At 47.0% G+C, this 16,243-nt stretch overlaps 1 protein-coding gene across 1 annotated transcript in view; it reads right to left on the bottom strand.

The window, feature by feature from the left end:
* The window catches only part of LOC147899086 (uncharacterized), a 50,409-nt gene that overhangs the window by 6,426 nt on the left and 27,740 nt on the right, over window positions 1-16,243 (bottom strand). The window contains exons 3-4 of the mRNA XM_087378211.1: window positions 13,824-14,028; window positions 5,132-5,263 (exon numbers count right to left, since the gene is read on the bottom strand). Coding sequence (XP_087234337.1) covers window positions 5,132-5,263; window positions 13,824-14,028 — 337 coding nt within the window. The remainder of the gene's footprint in view (window positions 1-5,131; window positions 5,264-13,823; window positions 14,029-16,243) is intronic.

Genomic DNA, 16,243 nt, shown 5'->3' with positions numbered 1-16,243 from the left:
GTGAAAATTTGAGTTGCTTTATATTACAAAATCGTCATCCTAGAATCGGACGATGAGGAATACATCAAGAGAAAACCTCAATATAAGACAGATAGACGTCATGAGCTATGATCTTTGCGGTCTGTACTTCAATGTGAACTAGATCTTTGACTGTGGAGATTAGCTGGGGGGTAGGGGGGGAAGCCTTGCAAGATTTTACAACCTCATTGATGACTTCTTGCTTGCCAAGTTCTTCTAGAACCTGAATTCTAGCTACTACATCTGCTAGTTGCATCTTTAACTCTCTTACCTGCTCTTATAGATAAAAAATCTGTTCATGGTGCCCAATGATGGGTCGGCCAAGACCTCCTCGTAGGTATGTATGTGCATACGGAGAGGGTGTCATAGCTGCAACAGTGGCGTATCGGGTCCTGCTGCCTGAGGTGGTTGGGGTTGAGAGGGGGGGCTTTGAGGAGAGGAGAGGCCATTCCTTGCTGGCCATGTCTGCTGCTACCCCCTAGCTGAGCTAACCCCCTCGCTGGGCTGGGGGTTCAGCCCAGCTAGGGATTAACCCTTGGGTTAGGTTAACCTATCAAGGTTAGGTTATGTCAAATTTAACCTAGGTTAGGTTAAGTTAGGGTTTTTGAGCGGTTGTTGTCAACGGGGGGTCGAATGTCTTGGTTGCTATCGGAGGTATTGGCTGCTCTTGTCGGTGGCTACTACTGGCGAGAGGGCTGGCGAGGATGTTGGCGGCTAAGGCTGGGCCACGGCGGGCCGCAGCTAGGGCTTGCGAGGGTTGACGACGACATGAGAGAGAGCTAGGACAGCTACGGAAGACGACAGAAGGGCTGGAGCGTAGAAAGAGAGCTACGACAGACGACGGGAGAGGTACGACGGACGACGGGGGGAGGTACAACGGACGATGGGGAGAGGGGCTGAGGGGCTGAGAGAGAGAGAGAGAGAGAGAGAGAGATATTAACGTCCGCGGAAGGCCTCGCGGTCCTATGGGACAAAGTGCAAAACACACCAAAAGGGAAAAGAACTCGTACAAGCCACAAAGTTCTCATTCAAGAGGCATTCAGCACTGCTACAAATATTGCCATGATGCAGACTTCGAAGAGTTTAGGATGCTGACCAGTACGGGTGATTGGGACGCTTCACCATGGTACACAATTGCATTATGCTGGAAGAGCCAAGTGGTGAGCTAGTTGAAACCTTTCAGCTAGAGATTGGGAATCCAAAGGACGAAAGGAGCATACGGATACCTGGAGGAAATCAGGTGGTATTTTTTGGATCAGTTTACAAATGGTGTCGATTCATAGACGGTTGAAACACACTTAGGTGCTTTGCCAGATTTGGAGATGAGGGGGACAGCTGGATTCTTGCTACCTAGATGGACTCAACAAGTTGACATGTTTGTGTTCGCGCTGCATGGATGGAACCAGCCTTTCACGATGGTTCACATGTTGGGAACCAGACATGAGGGAGGGGGAGCTATGGAGTCTTAGAACTGAATTCAGAGACACCTTTAAATTGTTCTAGAGAGTTTCTCCAACGGAGCTGATAGAGCATCTGCATAGACATGTGGGTGTGGGTCCCACGTTAGGTCAGTGATATGGGGTGTTGGAATATTAGGGTCACCTCCCCAAATAAGAGCCCCTATATGAGGAGAGCATGGGGGAGGATGATCTACACTATAGCAGGGGAAAAAGGGGGTCTGTTAAGGGGCTGCCAAGTGGCAGAACATAGACATCCTTGCTGAATTAGATTTAGGGCAACCCTGTTTGGGCAAAGTTTCGGGCCACCTATAGCCTAGCCAAGAGACCACAGAAAGGGTCACAGGACAGCATAATGGAACATGAAGTATTGCAGAAGATACATAGCCTGGTACAGCAGGTACAGTACTGGTCAGTAGTACAGCAGGTATAGTCAGGTACAAAGGCTGGAGCAGGGCCTGCTGACAACGGCCTGATTGCTAGGCAGATAGGGTGGGCAGACAGACACCAAGGCATCTGCAGGAAAGGCCTTCAATAGGCAAGTGAACAGGAGCAGAAGGTTGGCTGATACACACTAGGTCAGTCCACAGACTGCCAGTCTGTGGATCAGATTGGGGAGCCTCGGTGTTGGGAGCCTTGGTATTTCAGAGATCCACAGACTCAGCCTGCAGATCACTACCTTAGGTGAAGAGCAAAGGAAGTTCTGGTTGTACGTCTGAGTTCTCTCTTTTAGATCCGTGTTGCTCTGCACTTTATGTGACCATCAGGAGATCGGGTTGGAGAAGCGTTTCGCTTTCAGATGCCCTGTATACTATGAGATTAGATGTCGCTATCACTATCTCTTTAGGGACGGTTTTGGACCCCTATCTGGTTGCTTGTCCTACTCATATATCAGAGATGCCTGGCGACTTTCATCCATGAGGCTGTCGGACACAGGGTGCATTTGGTACATAGACGAGATTTAAGGTGTACAGACAGACTCCACTGAGAGCGTGATCAATGAGTTGTTCCAGCCAGACAGCACTGACTAGCAAGGCTTAGGGAGATGGCCGGTCTGAGGACCAAAGCAAGAGACAAGATAGGCTCCCAAGCGGGTTGAGGCTCAGATCACAGACTAGGGGCCTCTCCTCCATGCTTACTGATGAAGGGCATGGCCAACAAGGGTGACAATGGCACTTGTTCGCCGCACAGCATAGCAAGGAGACCACAGCGGACTACACATACTGCAGCCGTTAGCACTCCATCACAGGCCTCATGCCATCGCAATCTCATACATCGCCGACCCTGCACCCTTAGGCTTGACATCTTTGATAGTTTCCAGATGACGATCACAGTGTCGCCAGCCCCCATCCTCCCCATGAGTCCAGGGATTCTTTTTATGTATTGACATCGTTATGATTATGGACTTTTTGTATTCGTCATGGATGTTGAAACTTGATGCCTACTTAGAGGCTCCACCCCTATCATCTTCTTTCAGTGTCATAGACCCTTCAGTCTTTCAAAGACTTTCATTAAACTTTCTTTCTTCCTTCTTTTCTTCAGTAAGAACATGTAGTTGAGTTGTGTCTATCATCCGGTGTCTTGTTACCTCTGTGTAAATCTACAGCTGGCAAGGTAGTTGGCCTATAGCAAGCAAACTACCCTATGTTTTTCTACAACAACATGGTGGGTTGGGGTGTCTTCTACTTTCATTTAACAAGTACCCACCTCGCAGTCCTTCCCCTTGTGCCAGTAGCAGATCACTCCCATCTATACTTCCAACTTGGCTGTACATCTGAGTTTTGTCTTTCAGATCTGTGTTGCTTTCTTTATTGTTCAGTAAGCACACTGAGTTGAGTTGTGTCTATCATCTAGTGTATTGTATACTTGGAGCGAATCATCTAGTGTCTTGTTATGTCAGCGTAAATCTTTCACTGCAAGGGAGTTGGCCTATACCAAGCAACTACCCGATGTTTTTCTACCATAACATGGTGGAATACGCCTTGGGGTGGGTGGTCCTACATTCATTTAACAACTACCAATTTCACAGTTTTATGCCAATGGCAGATCACTCCCATCGATACTTCCACCCTGCCCTAACACAGCCTATATAGACCACTCTCACAATAGCTTGCAAATACTACTACTATCGGGGTTTGACCACATGTTGGATAGCATATGCTATAATTACTTAAACACACTCCTCGAAGTCATAGACAACCAACCGACCCTGGTTCTCAAAGTCTAGCGCCCCACATGCTCTACCCATAACATTGTACAATACCCCTTCGCTTACAGGTCCAGTCTATCAAAAGCTTGCTATAGGGAGAAGTCGGACGAGCTCCAATACAAAAGCTTGCGCCACACACTCTCTAACACGGGGCCAATCTGCTATGTTGCTGAAATGTCAATGTCCACTTGGTAGCTTACGTACCTCATTGTTTGTTCTCGCGGACAAGGCACAGCCACCAATTGGATCTCTTGAACCTCCTTAGTCGCTGTGAGGAAGCCAATTGGATTGGTCCACTTGATCCTAGGCCCGAAAGCCAAAAAATACCTCTCTAGGTCTCCATGGACCTCCACAAAGAGTCAAGCTCTGAGTCCAATAGCGCCTCCTCTTGATGGATCAAGAGCCACAACCCAAGGATACCCGTGCCCCCCCTGTGTGGAAGCACATAAAATAACCTAGCGAAAGCCACAAGGAGAGACCCCTAGAATCCATATGTCTAGCCTCTGCATTGCGCCCTCAAGAAGAGGCTACTCCACCCTGTAATAAGCCTTCTTGAAATTCAAGCAAAGAATTGCGATAGGCTGAGACTCCTCCCTGGCCCAATCCATTGCCTCCCAAAAGGTAAAGATGTTGTCTAGAATATTGCGTACCTGAACAAAACCTGTCTGCATGTCGTATATGATGTTAGCAAGAAGGGCTGCAAGCTCGCAAGCTCAAGATCTTGGGCTAGGATCTTGTTAGTGGTATGCGGAGGATGGGGTTCCCAGCAGGCTTACGCTGTCGGCAGTAAGCAGCTCCCACCAAAAAGATGGGCAGAGATATCAGCACCATAGCGCTCGAGACCCAAAAGCCCTGTGCCCAATGCCCACTGTTCTCTACGTACGTAACAATAGTAAGGGATCCATGATTTTATTGACAAAAAATGCTTAATTTGGAAAAAAAAAAATTAATAGTTCCACGATGGATGAATGTTGTCAATGCATGAAGGGTATCCATGGGGAATGATGGGGGCTTGCATACTACAAAGTTTGGTCTCTTTACAACCCCATAGGTCATGGTCTCGATACCTCAGTTTATATTGCAATCGAATACAGGGTATGCTTGAAAGGGCCTAGTTGGCAAAGGAGACAAAGCTGATAGGATTTGTTATGCAATGGTAAGAGGGCCTATTTACTTGCACTGTACAAGAATAGCATAGAAAGAAAGGCAAATCTTGTAAGTGAGAACCTTCTCCTCACGTTTGCCCCACAATCTGTGCAACCCCCCCCCCCCAACCCCCCCTCCCCGCCTCTTCTTTTTGACATCTTCACGTGTGTCTCTTCTTTTGCAACCCCTCATACCTTCAGCCCTCCTGTTTTTCACTTCCCAACTCTTTTTTGCATATTGGAGTGAAGGTAGCAATGATGGAAATTTGTATTTTTTTGTTATTGAGTTAAGAAAATGTACCTTTAACATTTCCTCCACCTTTCCACTCCTCCCAAGTGTAAGAAGCACATGGTGCACCATGCCAGATGTAACAAGTACTCCTGCACCTTGCATCCTTTCAAAAAGAACAAGAGCTGTCTTCCAATCCCTTAACCTATTCCAACAACATCATTAAGCTTCATCATTACACATTACTCATAGAAATGACTTCCTTAGTTAGTTATGGTACTATTCGAAGTGGTTCTCTTTAAAAAGTGCACAATAAAGAGAAAATACATTGCAGTGCTTTTTGAATAGCTACTGCATAGCTCCTATGGAGGACAGTACTAAATTTCAAAGTGACCCTTAGGAGAGATGAACAAAAAAAAACCGACACCACGTAAAGGTTCCTTGTTCCAAGTAGAATTTGAGAAAAGTAACGAGTAAGAACCATATGAAATGAGAAGACCATACTCTATTCAGTATACTCATAGCATGAAAACAATGACAGACAATCATTAGGGATACATGTACTTAGGCCATTTTTGGGCCAGCTCATGTGCATGTGCAAGGACGTGCGTGCAAGCGTGTGTATGTGTGTGTGTGCGCGTGCGTGCCTATGCACACATGTGTGAGAGGCATTTTTGCCTTGATGTTTTGATAGCAAGTAAACACCATGTGCACAAGTCAGTACTTGATTTTGTAAAGGACAAGGCTTCGCATTTTTGCAAACAGTAAATAGGGCTACTTAGACCTTTTCTTCAATGCAAAAAGGATGCATATGGCCTTTATCAACTTCCACGCACACATGCTTTCCGTAAGCGTTCAAGCTTTTACAAACAATAAACAGGCCTCCTTGCATACATATGGCCTTTTTCATCTTCCATGTCCACATGCTCGCAATTAATAAGCAAGGTAAGTGGACATGTATCATATTGTTTAGCCATTCAAAATCCTTTTTGTTTGCCCATATATCGAATTGTATATCCATGACTGCTGTTATAAGTTGATGAATATGCTCTCTTGCCATGGAGGGCTGAAATTTGGAGTGGACCGGATGAGTGGAGTGCGGTCGAACCCGAGGAGGAAGCACTGCTTATGCTAGCCTGCATAGTAGCCAACATTTGTTTGTGTTGGACCAACATAGCTTCCCATTCAAGTTGGTGCTGCTTCTCAGCTCGGGCCATCTCGTCACTGAGAGCAGTTTTTTGAATTCTCAGAGTCCCTTGCCTTCTTCATGTTTGTCCTCCTCTTTAGTTTTTTTTCCTTCAACCTGTTTCTGTGTTTCCTCTAGCTGCTTGTCTTTTTCGCCCAACTCCCATGAAGTTTCTTCACGACAATATATCCTACTATTTGCACTTTGATAAGTCGGCACGACTATGTGTCGACTACAGGGCACTCAACAAAATCACCATCAACAATAAATTTCCCATGCCCCGCATAGAGTATACCTTAGAACGCTTAAACGGTGCTGAGTATTTTTCCAAGATAGACTTTAAGAGCGGTTATCACTAGGTCCGCATCTTTGACGCTGACATTCCAAAGACAACTTTTAAAACAGAGCGAGCTTATTACGAGTTCGTAGTCATGCCGTTCGGTCTCAAAAATGCACTACCAACATTCAACAAGATGATGATGCGGGTATTCGCTCAGCATATAGGATTGTGCATGTTCAGCTTTCTAGATGATATCTTAATCTTCTCAGCCACAACGGAGCAACATATATGGGGTGTGCGGAAATCTCTTCAACTTTTGCATGATAATCAATTATATCTCAACGCCAAGAAAAGTGAGTTCGGCCTGATGGGAAATCTAGTATTTAGGTTACATCATCAGCGCCAATGGCATTCGCTTGGATCTTGAAAAAATTCAAGCTATCACCAGCTGGGCAGTCCCCATGACAGCCCATGGGTCCGATCTTTCGTAGGGGCTTTGCCAGGCCCACAGTTCACATATGCCCGGATTCTCCACCACCTCAGCCCTCTTAACCGACTTATTAAAAGGGGTGAAGACTTGCCGGCAGAAGATATTAGTAAGCACAGCATCTTTATAGGCCTTCCATGACCTACAATGGTTGGCCACAACAGCTCCAGTAATGAAGATCGCATCATGGGATGATCCCATTCTTGGTCATCACAGATGCCACCAGTGTAGCCATCGGGGCAGTCTTACAAATGGAAGAAAGACCTGTGACATACTACAACAAAAAGCTTAACCCTGCCGAAAAGAATTACTCAATCTACGACAAAGAATACCTTGGCATTATCCAGGCATTAAAACACTGGAAGCCGTTCCTTTATGGATTGACCTTCACAGTAAAGAGAGACCACCAAGCTTTAAAGTGGTTGTAGACATGCCCAGCTCCCATTGAGGCGATCGGCAATCTCGATGGAGTCAAATCTTCCAGTAATTTGGGGACACGATTGAGTATGTCCCTAGCAAGAATAACCCTGTTGCCGATGCTCTCTGCAGGAAAGCCTCCATTCAGACCATAGAATAGGACAACTGTATTAGAGATTAAAGGGAAGGGCCTTGACTCTATGAAAATGCAGTAAGTGGGCTCTGCAGATTTTGGCACTCAATATCACCTTGCCTTAACTCTTGCGCCCAGCCATTATTCAATTCAAGATGGATGGTTATTCTATAAGCAAGGACTTTGTGTGCTAAAAGACAAGCAGCAGGCTCTACTCCATGACGCCCATGACGCCTAGCCATCGAGGCATCAACAGTACATTGGAGAAGCTAGAGCGATATTTTTACTCGCCTAAAATGCGGAAGGATGTATATAACTATGTGCAGAGATGCCAAATATGGCAAAAGGAAACGTGTCCCATCAAAAGATGGCATGATTGCTTCAGCCCTTACCAATCCTCAAAGGTCCTTTCCAAGACATCACGATGGATTTTGTGGGACCCCTTCCCGCATTTGCAAGTACGTGAAATAGTCAATGTCTAACCATTGTTGATCGATTTAGTAAATTTTGTATGCTTTTTCCATGCGAGCAAACAGTCAATGCAGAAGATGTAGCCCGCTTATTTATCAGGTGTTGGCACCCAATTAGAGGATTGCCATGGACCATTACCATGGACATAGATTCCAAATTCACCTCACAGTTATGGAGGGCTCTGTTCGAAAACATTGGCACCAAGTTCCAAATGTCCAACCCTTTTCATCCGCAAACCGACGTGCAATCAGAGGTATACAATAAATTGGCTTTTAATGTACTAAAATGCAGTCCAAGTGGAAGCAATTCCTTCCATAGTGCAAGCCACATTGAACAATACCTACTCTTCAAGTATTGGGTGTACCCCGTATGAAGCCGCTTTTGGCAGGAGATTTTATTCACTCCTCACCAGAATGATATCACTGTCCCTCGAGGCCAACAAAACTACAGAATCCATGGCCAAGATCACGGAGTTAGGTAAAGACCACCTTGCCAAAGCTCAAGCAACATACACACACCAAGCCAATAAATCCCGACAGAGGTCAATTATAAAGAGGGTGACTGGGTTTATGTGAGGATTATAACGCAAAGGCCAAAACAGGTGGGCAGGCGATGCCCTAAGTTATCCTTCAGAACTTTTGGACCATTCCCCAACATTAAGAAGATCAACGATGTCTCTATGAAGCTGCGGTTACCAGAAAGTTGGACGATGCATAATGTCTTTCACGTGGCATGGTTGAAGCCGTATATTGGGCCAGCACTTAGCGATATCTCTGATGAGCAGCAACCTGAGGTGATCGACAAGGCAGAAGTCATTGAGCCGGAGCAGATTCTCCTCCACAAATAAAAGCATGGGTTAGGACGCCGGCGGATTCACAAAGTTTTGAGATTGAAGAACCAATGAAGTGGTGTGGCTAGATGAAAGTTTCTTCAAGGAGTTCCCACAGATATTGGCGGACTACTTGGAGGCCATGCACCTACCGCCAAGTTAAGGAGGGAATGTCCCATGCACCCCTCCACTTGGGTGCAAGGTGACAATTGGCTTCATCGACAAAGTGCAAATAGTTCCTATGATAGGATATTTTGTCATTTTGCCCAAGGACAGTCAGAAACGAGCTACGTAGGTCAGTCTCTCAGCCTTAGGTCAAGTCAGACAGTCAGTCCTTGTTCGCTTGTACCCACTAGAGAACAGTAGGTTAGCGTTTCCGTCTTAGGGTTCTAGGTAGGTCTAGGTCTCAGCCTAGGATAGGAGCCCAGAAGGGCGCCCTCAGGGTCGAGCCAATGAGCTCCCATCAAGGGAGGATGGGCTGGGGGAAGGGCTGCCTTTATAGGCTGCACTGTGCCCCTCCCTAGGCTGCCTTTTATGGGGCAAAGGGCCCAACCAGCCAGCCCAAACCAACCGACTAGAAGTCGGCCAGGTTGGGGCTGGTTGACTCACCCCACAGCCCCCTATATAAAGGGGGGGCTGCAGCCCTCATTCCTCACTCAGCTCCAGCCTTCCAAGTAGCTCCACCAGCCCTCCGGTGCACCTCCAGAGATCCCCTACACAACAGCAAGAGTTAGCAGTGCAGGTCAGCCTCTAAGGGAGGAGTACACGCAGCACTACAGCCGGGGTTTGGACCAGCAAACGGAAGAAGGTTTGGTGTCTGTTTCAGCAGCTCTTTTTTACAGTTTTCTCAACTCACTCACAGCTCTTATCCCTCAGCTCTTAGTTCATAACTTCCATTACTCTCATATTTCCGTCTCCCCTTCATCTCTCACACTCATGCAGCTCCACTGTATGCCGGAGGAGAGCACAAGCCTCTTCAATAGCCTTGCTCAATGGTCCACATCTTCCGTGTGGGCAGCGTGGTCTTGGTCGAGATTTGGGTTGCTTCTCAAGCATTTGTGGCTCAGCTGTCTGTATCAAAGGGTCATCCTCAGAGTTGTCTCTTGAACTCTCTAAAGGAGTGTCAATTGTATTCTTTGCAGTTCTCCGAGATATAAAGCAAATTCTTCCCCATCTCGGGCGGGGGGACCTCAGTGGGTACAGGGACCCAATCTGGTGTCGCCTACATTCTCACTCTAACCCTACTCTCTTTCTATCTCTTATGGTGCATACGCATATGCCTCGCACAAAGGTTTAAAGGGGGTCTTGCTCCGCATTACACAATCATTCACTGTTGCATGTTACACCACTCTTACAGAGTTCATGCTCTTAGGGAATTTGTACAAGCAAGTGCATGTATGAACCCCTAAAGGGTGTAGAAAAACATGGTGTAGTTGCTTACTTCAGGCCAACTCTCCTCACCAACAGAAGATTTAACCCGAGAATGCATGTGCTTACTGAATAGTAATGAGGGCAACACAAATCTGAAAGAGAACACACATGTACAGCCAGACGAGAATACATAATGGTGTAAACCAAATACCAAACCTGCCAAGGCATGTATCAACACCTGAGCAAACGAACACTGAGGTAAGGTACCAAAAGATGGCTCTGTTCGCTGCACTCGTAAGTAGGCTCCTCCTCTTCTGCCACATGCCTCTGTACGCCTCAATAGGTGCGCAAAGATAGAGCACTCCTGGAAAAGTTCTGCTCTGATGTTCACTGCACACAAAGCTCCCTTCAACACACTCCTTATGCCATCCTACAAGTTTAGGTTTGCACCTAGGACTGGTGTAGATATCAGGGACTATTGTTGTTGCAAGAATTCCTTCAAGATGATGTTCACTAGGGGCTCCCACTACACTCCACTCCTCCAAAGGAACCCCCCACATGGGGCTCCTTATATAGGGCTCAAAGCCCCTCAAAACAGTTGATTGAATTACGGGTAGCTGAACCTGTAACAGACTCGCTGGTCAGTCTACCACAAGACCTGTACTGCAAACCTGGATATAGGCCTCTGCCAATCTGACACATGGTGTGTCGACAAGTCTGCTTCTTGTTTACGGCCTCAACTTGCTCCTGATGTAGCCTTGCTCTACTCCTACCGTCTTCGTGTGAGGAAATGATACATAAATGAAGACATAATGAAAGGCTATCTTATTCATACTCATGAGAAGTACAAGCCTTATATAGGCTACACATGCATACACTTGCACCAAGTGCACATGGGATATGCCCCATAGTGACACGTGGCACTCACACATAACTCACACATGAACTAGTACTAGATCTCCTAGTACTACACACAACACATCACATTCACAGACTCTTTGGCTATGATATCTCCAACACCCCCCTTCAGAGCAAAGAGTGTGAGACACAACATGCAAAGAGTAGACCGATCCCCCCTTTACCGCAATATTGCAAAGAGCAAGTCCAACTATCCAACACCTCCCGTGTGATAGCGACTTCTCAGTCAGCTTGCGACCTTGTCACCCCTCCTTACTTTGAACTGGGTGGTCAATACCATCATACCAAAGTAAAAAGAAATACATTCATTCTTAGGGGACCCAGGGCAGAGTACCTCTGATTGCCTCCAAATACATTTAGTTCAGAGGGACAACTCAAGGTTGAGAACCTTTATTTGACTCAACACAAACACACATAGCCTAGGGGGCCGAGAAAGCCCAATCTTGGTCGAATGGGGTCCTCGTCCTTACAAGAGGCTGTGAACCTCTGTTGGACTTCAGTTCAACATCTAAGGAGATTTGGGGTCTCCTCGAGACATTGTTTGGTAAGAAAGAAGGAGACTAAAGAGAGCCAAAGGAGTGCTCCAAAATGCAAAGCCACTAGTCGGCTAGAGCAGAGGGATGAATGAGAGGCAAAGAGCAGCCCCAAAAATGAGTGTGAAGGAGGCATCCCTCAAGAATAGAAAGATCACTCTTTTCTTTTGGCTTTCTATTCATGGAGGGATTGCAGTGAACCTGTGGAGATCCAGGTTCGGGGCTGACCCTACTTGTCCTCGATGCCTCGCAACAGTTGAGTCAGTTCAGCATTGCCTTTGGGAGTGCAGATAGGCGAGGACAATTTGGTAGGGTGTTACTTTGTATTTTTCATAGAGCACCCTTCTTCATGACCTGGGTATCACACTATCTCACCCATCCACAAGGCAGGGGATCCCATGAGCCCGAAGAACTACAGGACCATTATTGGACATGTCATGTCCAAGATTTATGCATCAGTACTTGACTCCGAGGTTAGCAGACTTGCAGAGTATCGAGGACTTAGAGCAGTAGGACAGGCCGGATTCCGGTGTGATCATGGAACCATGGACCACATTCTCACGCTCAGATGTATCATCGAGGAGGTGATTCACGAAAGCAGAGGGTTTATTGTTGCTTTGTGGATTTTCGCAAGGCATTTGACACGGTCCCAAGAGCCCGCTTCATACGGCGCCTACAGGACTTGGGTTATGACCCGGAGATCATTTGGGCTGTCATGGCACTTTACGAGAGAGTTTCTAGTAGAGTTCGGGCAGGATCCGGGTGGACAGACGAGATCATGAGTACCAAACAAGGGTGTCCTTTGTCGCCTACCTTGTTTGGCCTCTACATTGACGAGCTTGAGACAGTGATGTAGACACAAGGGGGTGTAGGTTGCTCTCTTGCAGGCACGCTAATCAAGATTTTGCTCTATGGAGATGACGTGGCTCTCTTGTCTTCCTCAGCAGAGGGGCTCCAGAGACACCTAGACGCACTACAGTCCTTTTGTGAGTCTCATGATTTGAAGGTCAACCTGGGTAAAACCAAGGTCATGATCTTCAATACATCTCGAGCCATCATGCGTCAGGAGCAGTTCATATTTGCGGAGTCATCTGTTGAGATAGTTTCATCATACACTTATCTTGGGGTTATCTTCTCCGGACCGAGCTTCACTATGAGACCCGCAATGCAGGCACGCTTGAGTAGACCTCGGGGCGTAGCAGGCTACCATGGATAGCTCTATCCTCTTCTATGGCACTTGCAGCAGGAGGAGATCAGAGGTGCTGGTATGCACGTACAGAGAGATGGTTTAAGCGACTGGGGCTCCACATGGATAGACTACCTCCCTTCCAGTATAGCATGGATGCTCCGTTTTCTCCCCTCTTATCACACGAGGTCAACCAGTTTATCCGTGAGGATCTACTACAGCTACACACTTTTCGGACCTGGTTGGGACCGAGTGAACTCCTCTTCTCTGAGTTTCTTCAGAGTTGAGGTGGCATTTTCAGCCTCCACCTTCGATTTTTGTTAGAACTTTTTGAGCTGTTTATTTTCTTCTCATGCACGGCATGTTGTACTCCCGCATTAGAGCTTGCTCTTGCGGTTTTCAATCATACTTAATGAAGTGATCTTTTTGGGGGGGAAAAAAAACTAGCCATCCTGCATCAAATTATCATCCTGTTGTGTGAAAGCCCAAGGATGTTCTAAAGAACATACAGTACGGACGAGAGAAGAAGTAGAAGCACAAGAGAATCTATCCTTTTCCATTGTTGTTTCAAAGAGAAAGGAATAGGTTTGTCAGGTGAAGGCATAACCAAATTCTGGACAGGTCGAGTCGATGTAGCAACTTGAGAGCATTGGCGAGCAAAGCACTACACACACTTGTCGTCTACCTTCAAAGCTCAAATTTTTCCTTGCCTTTCCAACATGTACAACAGACTTCATTATATATAAAATAGATCAAATCACCAGATCCAATAATCAATACTTTGTTTAAGGACGTGCCAACCCCCAACAAAAGCAAAAGAAATCCTCCATCTTCATAGAATCCTGCTCCAGTGTTCGTGAGCACAAAAGAAACACATAAAGAGTTATCGGCTATATGTTGACATGCATATCAGAAGCTCTGCCATTATCTCAGATTCATATAAAAGGAACTTACTTGCTACAAGAAGCCAACAGTTCCATGTAAGTAATTTCAATTAAAATAACTTGATCGCTCTGCAAATTTTCGGCAAATTCCAACGCCTTCTCTGGATGCCCATTTCTATTGAAAGCAGATATGAGAGCAGTACAGACAACAACATCTGGAAGGACTCCATCTGCAAGCATGTCTTCGAAAACATCCCTCGCTTCCTTCAGAAGCCCTGTACACAAGGCCTTAATTTTTGTCAAAGAACATTTGGGAGAGAGGGACGTGTAATGGGAGAAACAACAAAAAAACTACCAAAAATAGTGAATTTGCCCATATACTATCCAGGGGTCTGACAACAAGTCAATTATTACAAGAACCCTAGCGGATATGCCCAGGTCCTTAATGTAAGGAGGCCATACACATAAGTTTCTTCCAATTTTTAGTACTCAAGTAGTGTCTCTTTGTAGCTTTGCTACTGTTAAACACATCATGTAGTGCCAGCATTCAATGATGTAACAAGGGGGAGGTGCTGGGTAAAGAATTGCGCAGTGGAAGCATTGATTAGGCAAAGGAGACACTGTTACACACGGAAAAACACAGAACAGTTGAGCTGGATAGTACACTCGTGGGCAGGCCGGAGTCTCTATCTTCTTGGACTCTCAAGTATAAGCCCCTGATATTTTCAGCACGTGATGTCCATAGAGTTTGTAAGCAAAAATGTCAAGCTTCAAATTGCCTGACACAAAACTTTTCGTGCTACAGTCTTGAGCGTTAAATACACAATGAGAATTTCTCTCAGAATCCTTATTCAACCACTGCAGGACCTCAATCTCACGGTATGTAATCTTTAAAGAGCTTGCTGGAAGCTGCATGAAGCTTGGATGCTACCTTCGCGAAGTACTTTTGTTCAAGAAGTGTGGTGGGTTCCCTGTTTATAACCAAGTGTCTTATAAGATGGGTATATAAAAAATACAAAGCAGACATACGCCATCTTTAGAAAACCAAGGGGGGAGAAAGGTTGCTTGACACGGAGACTATTGCATCAGTCATTTTCAAGGTAAGCAACCGCAATCTTTTTTTTTTTGGGCCGAAAAAACAGTGCTAATTATATTACTTCGAAAACAAGATACAAGAGGTCAGCATTGCAGCTGACGGGCTGCGTTCACAAATCGGACGCAGCCCAAAGGTAACAAAAAGTAAAGCTCTCTCTCACGGAGGGATCAGGCGAGTGTGAATGAACAGCCAGAGAGGTGGTGAGTAGCGCCACTGAAGGCCCTGCGAAGTATGCTCGAAGAAGAGGCCCTGTGTGTCCCAAACTCGGAGGAAACGTCTCCGCTTCTCCCGGCCGGCCCGGGAGTCCCCCTGAATCTGGTCCCACTGGCCTCTGAGGGTGTGTATAATCTCACTCCAGATGTCAGTCATGATCTGGGCAGTCGATAAGGAGGTGCCACCGAGGATCTGCGCGCAGCGCGAGGTCCAAATGTGCCATCCTGCGATGCTGCTAATAATCTCCCAGACTGGCTGCCTCTCCTGAGCTCCTGTGCCAACCTCTGCCAGGTGCGGCGGGATGCTCTCGAGCGGCCCCCACGTCCCTTGTGTGATAAGGAATGTGGGGTCCTGCTGACATGCCTCGAATAAGTGATGAAAACCAGGTGCGGTGCTGCACCAGCAGAACGCGCCCCAAGTGATCAATCCTAGCTCCGGTGCTGCGGGAGTAAGGATCCCGAAGGTCCACCTCCACACTTCCTGGGCGCGAGTGCAACTCCATAGGCAGTGTTTTGGTGACTCCTCGTCCTCATGACAGATCTGACAACGTCCGTCCTGACCTATCTGCCGCAACCAGCTCCCCACTGGAAGACCTTTGTGGGCAAGAAGCCACAGGAAGTAGGAGATCTTCCGCGGCCGCCAGCTTTCCCACAAGGCCTTCCAGAAGGCCTGCAAAAATAACCTGGAAATACCCTGTGCATACCAACTGGGCCGCTGGGTGGGAGGGCGGCTCTGCATCCTCCCGAGAACTCGCCTGCCCAATGTCGTGCTGTAGGCAAAGAAAGAGGTCGGCCCTGTCACAATCTCTGGCCATCTCCACTCTCCTGGGTCCCAATCAAGCTCTGACAAGGCCCGCCTTTCCCAGAGCCAGAGTCGCCAAAGCTGCAGCTGGTCCTGCTCTATGCTAGGATTGGTCCGCCAAACCTTCCCCACGAGGCCTACGACCCGAACCCTCTGCCAAGGGAGTAGGGGGTCGATGAGCACATCCTCTCTCCTGAGTCGGCCATCCCCCATAACCGCGAAGAAGGAAACAGAGGAGTCATCCATCCGACCTGCAACCACCAGTGGGATGCCACGGGGGGTGAGCTGTCCCAGCCAACGGTCATCACCAGGCATGAGGATCTGAAACTCGGGTGGAACCAACCAATCAGCTGGAATCGCTCCGTCTATCTCCTTACGTC

Source organism: Dipteris shenzhenensis, chromosome 8 (genome assembly GCF_047967505.1).
Source record: "Dipteris shenzhenensis isolate YYH24624 ecotype China chromosome 8, Dip_SZ_1.0, whole genome shotgun sequence".
NCBI lineage: Eukaryota > Viridiplantae > Streptophyta > Polypodiopsida > Gleicheniales > Dipteridaceae > Dipteris > Dipteris shenzhenensis.
Note: the sequence above shows the minus strand (reverse complement) of the source record. Positions and strands in the feature narration are given on the sequence as shown.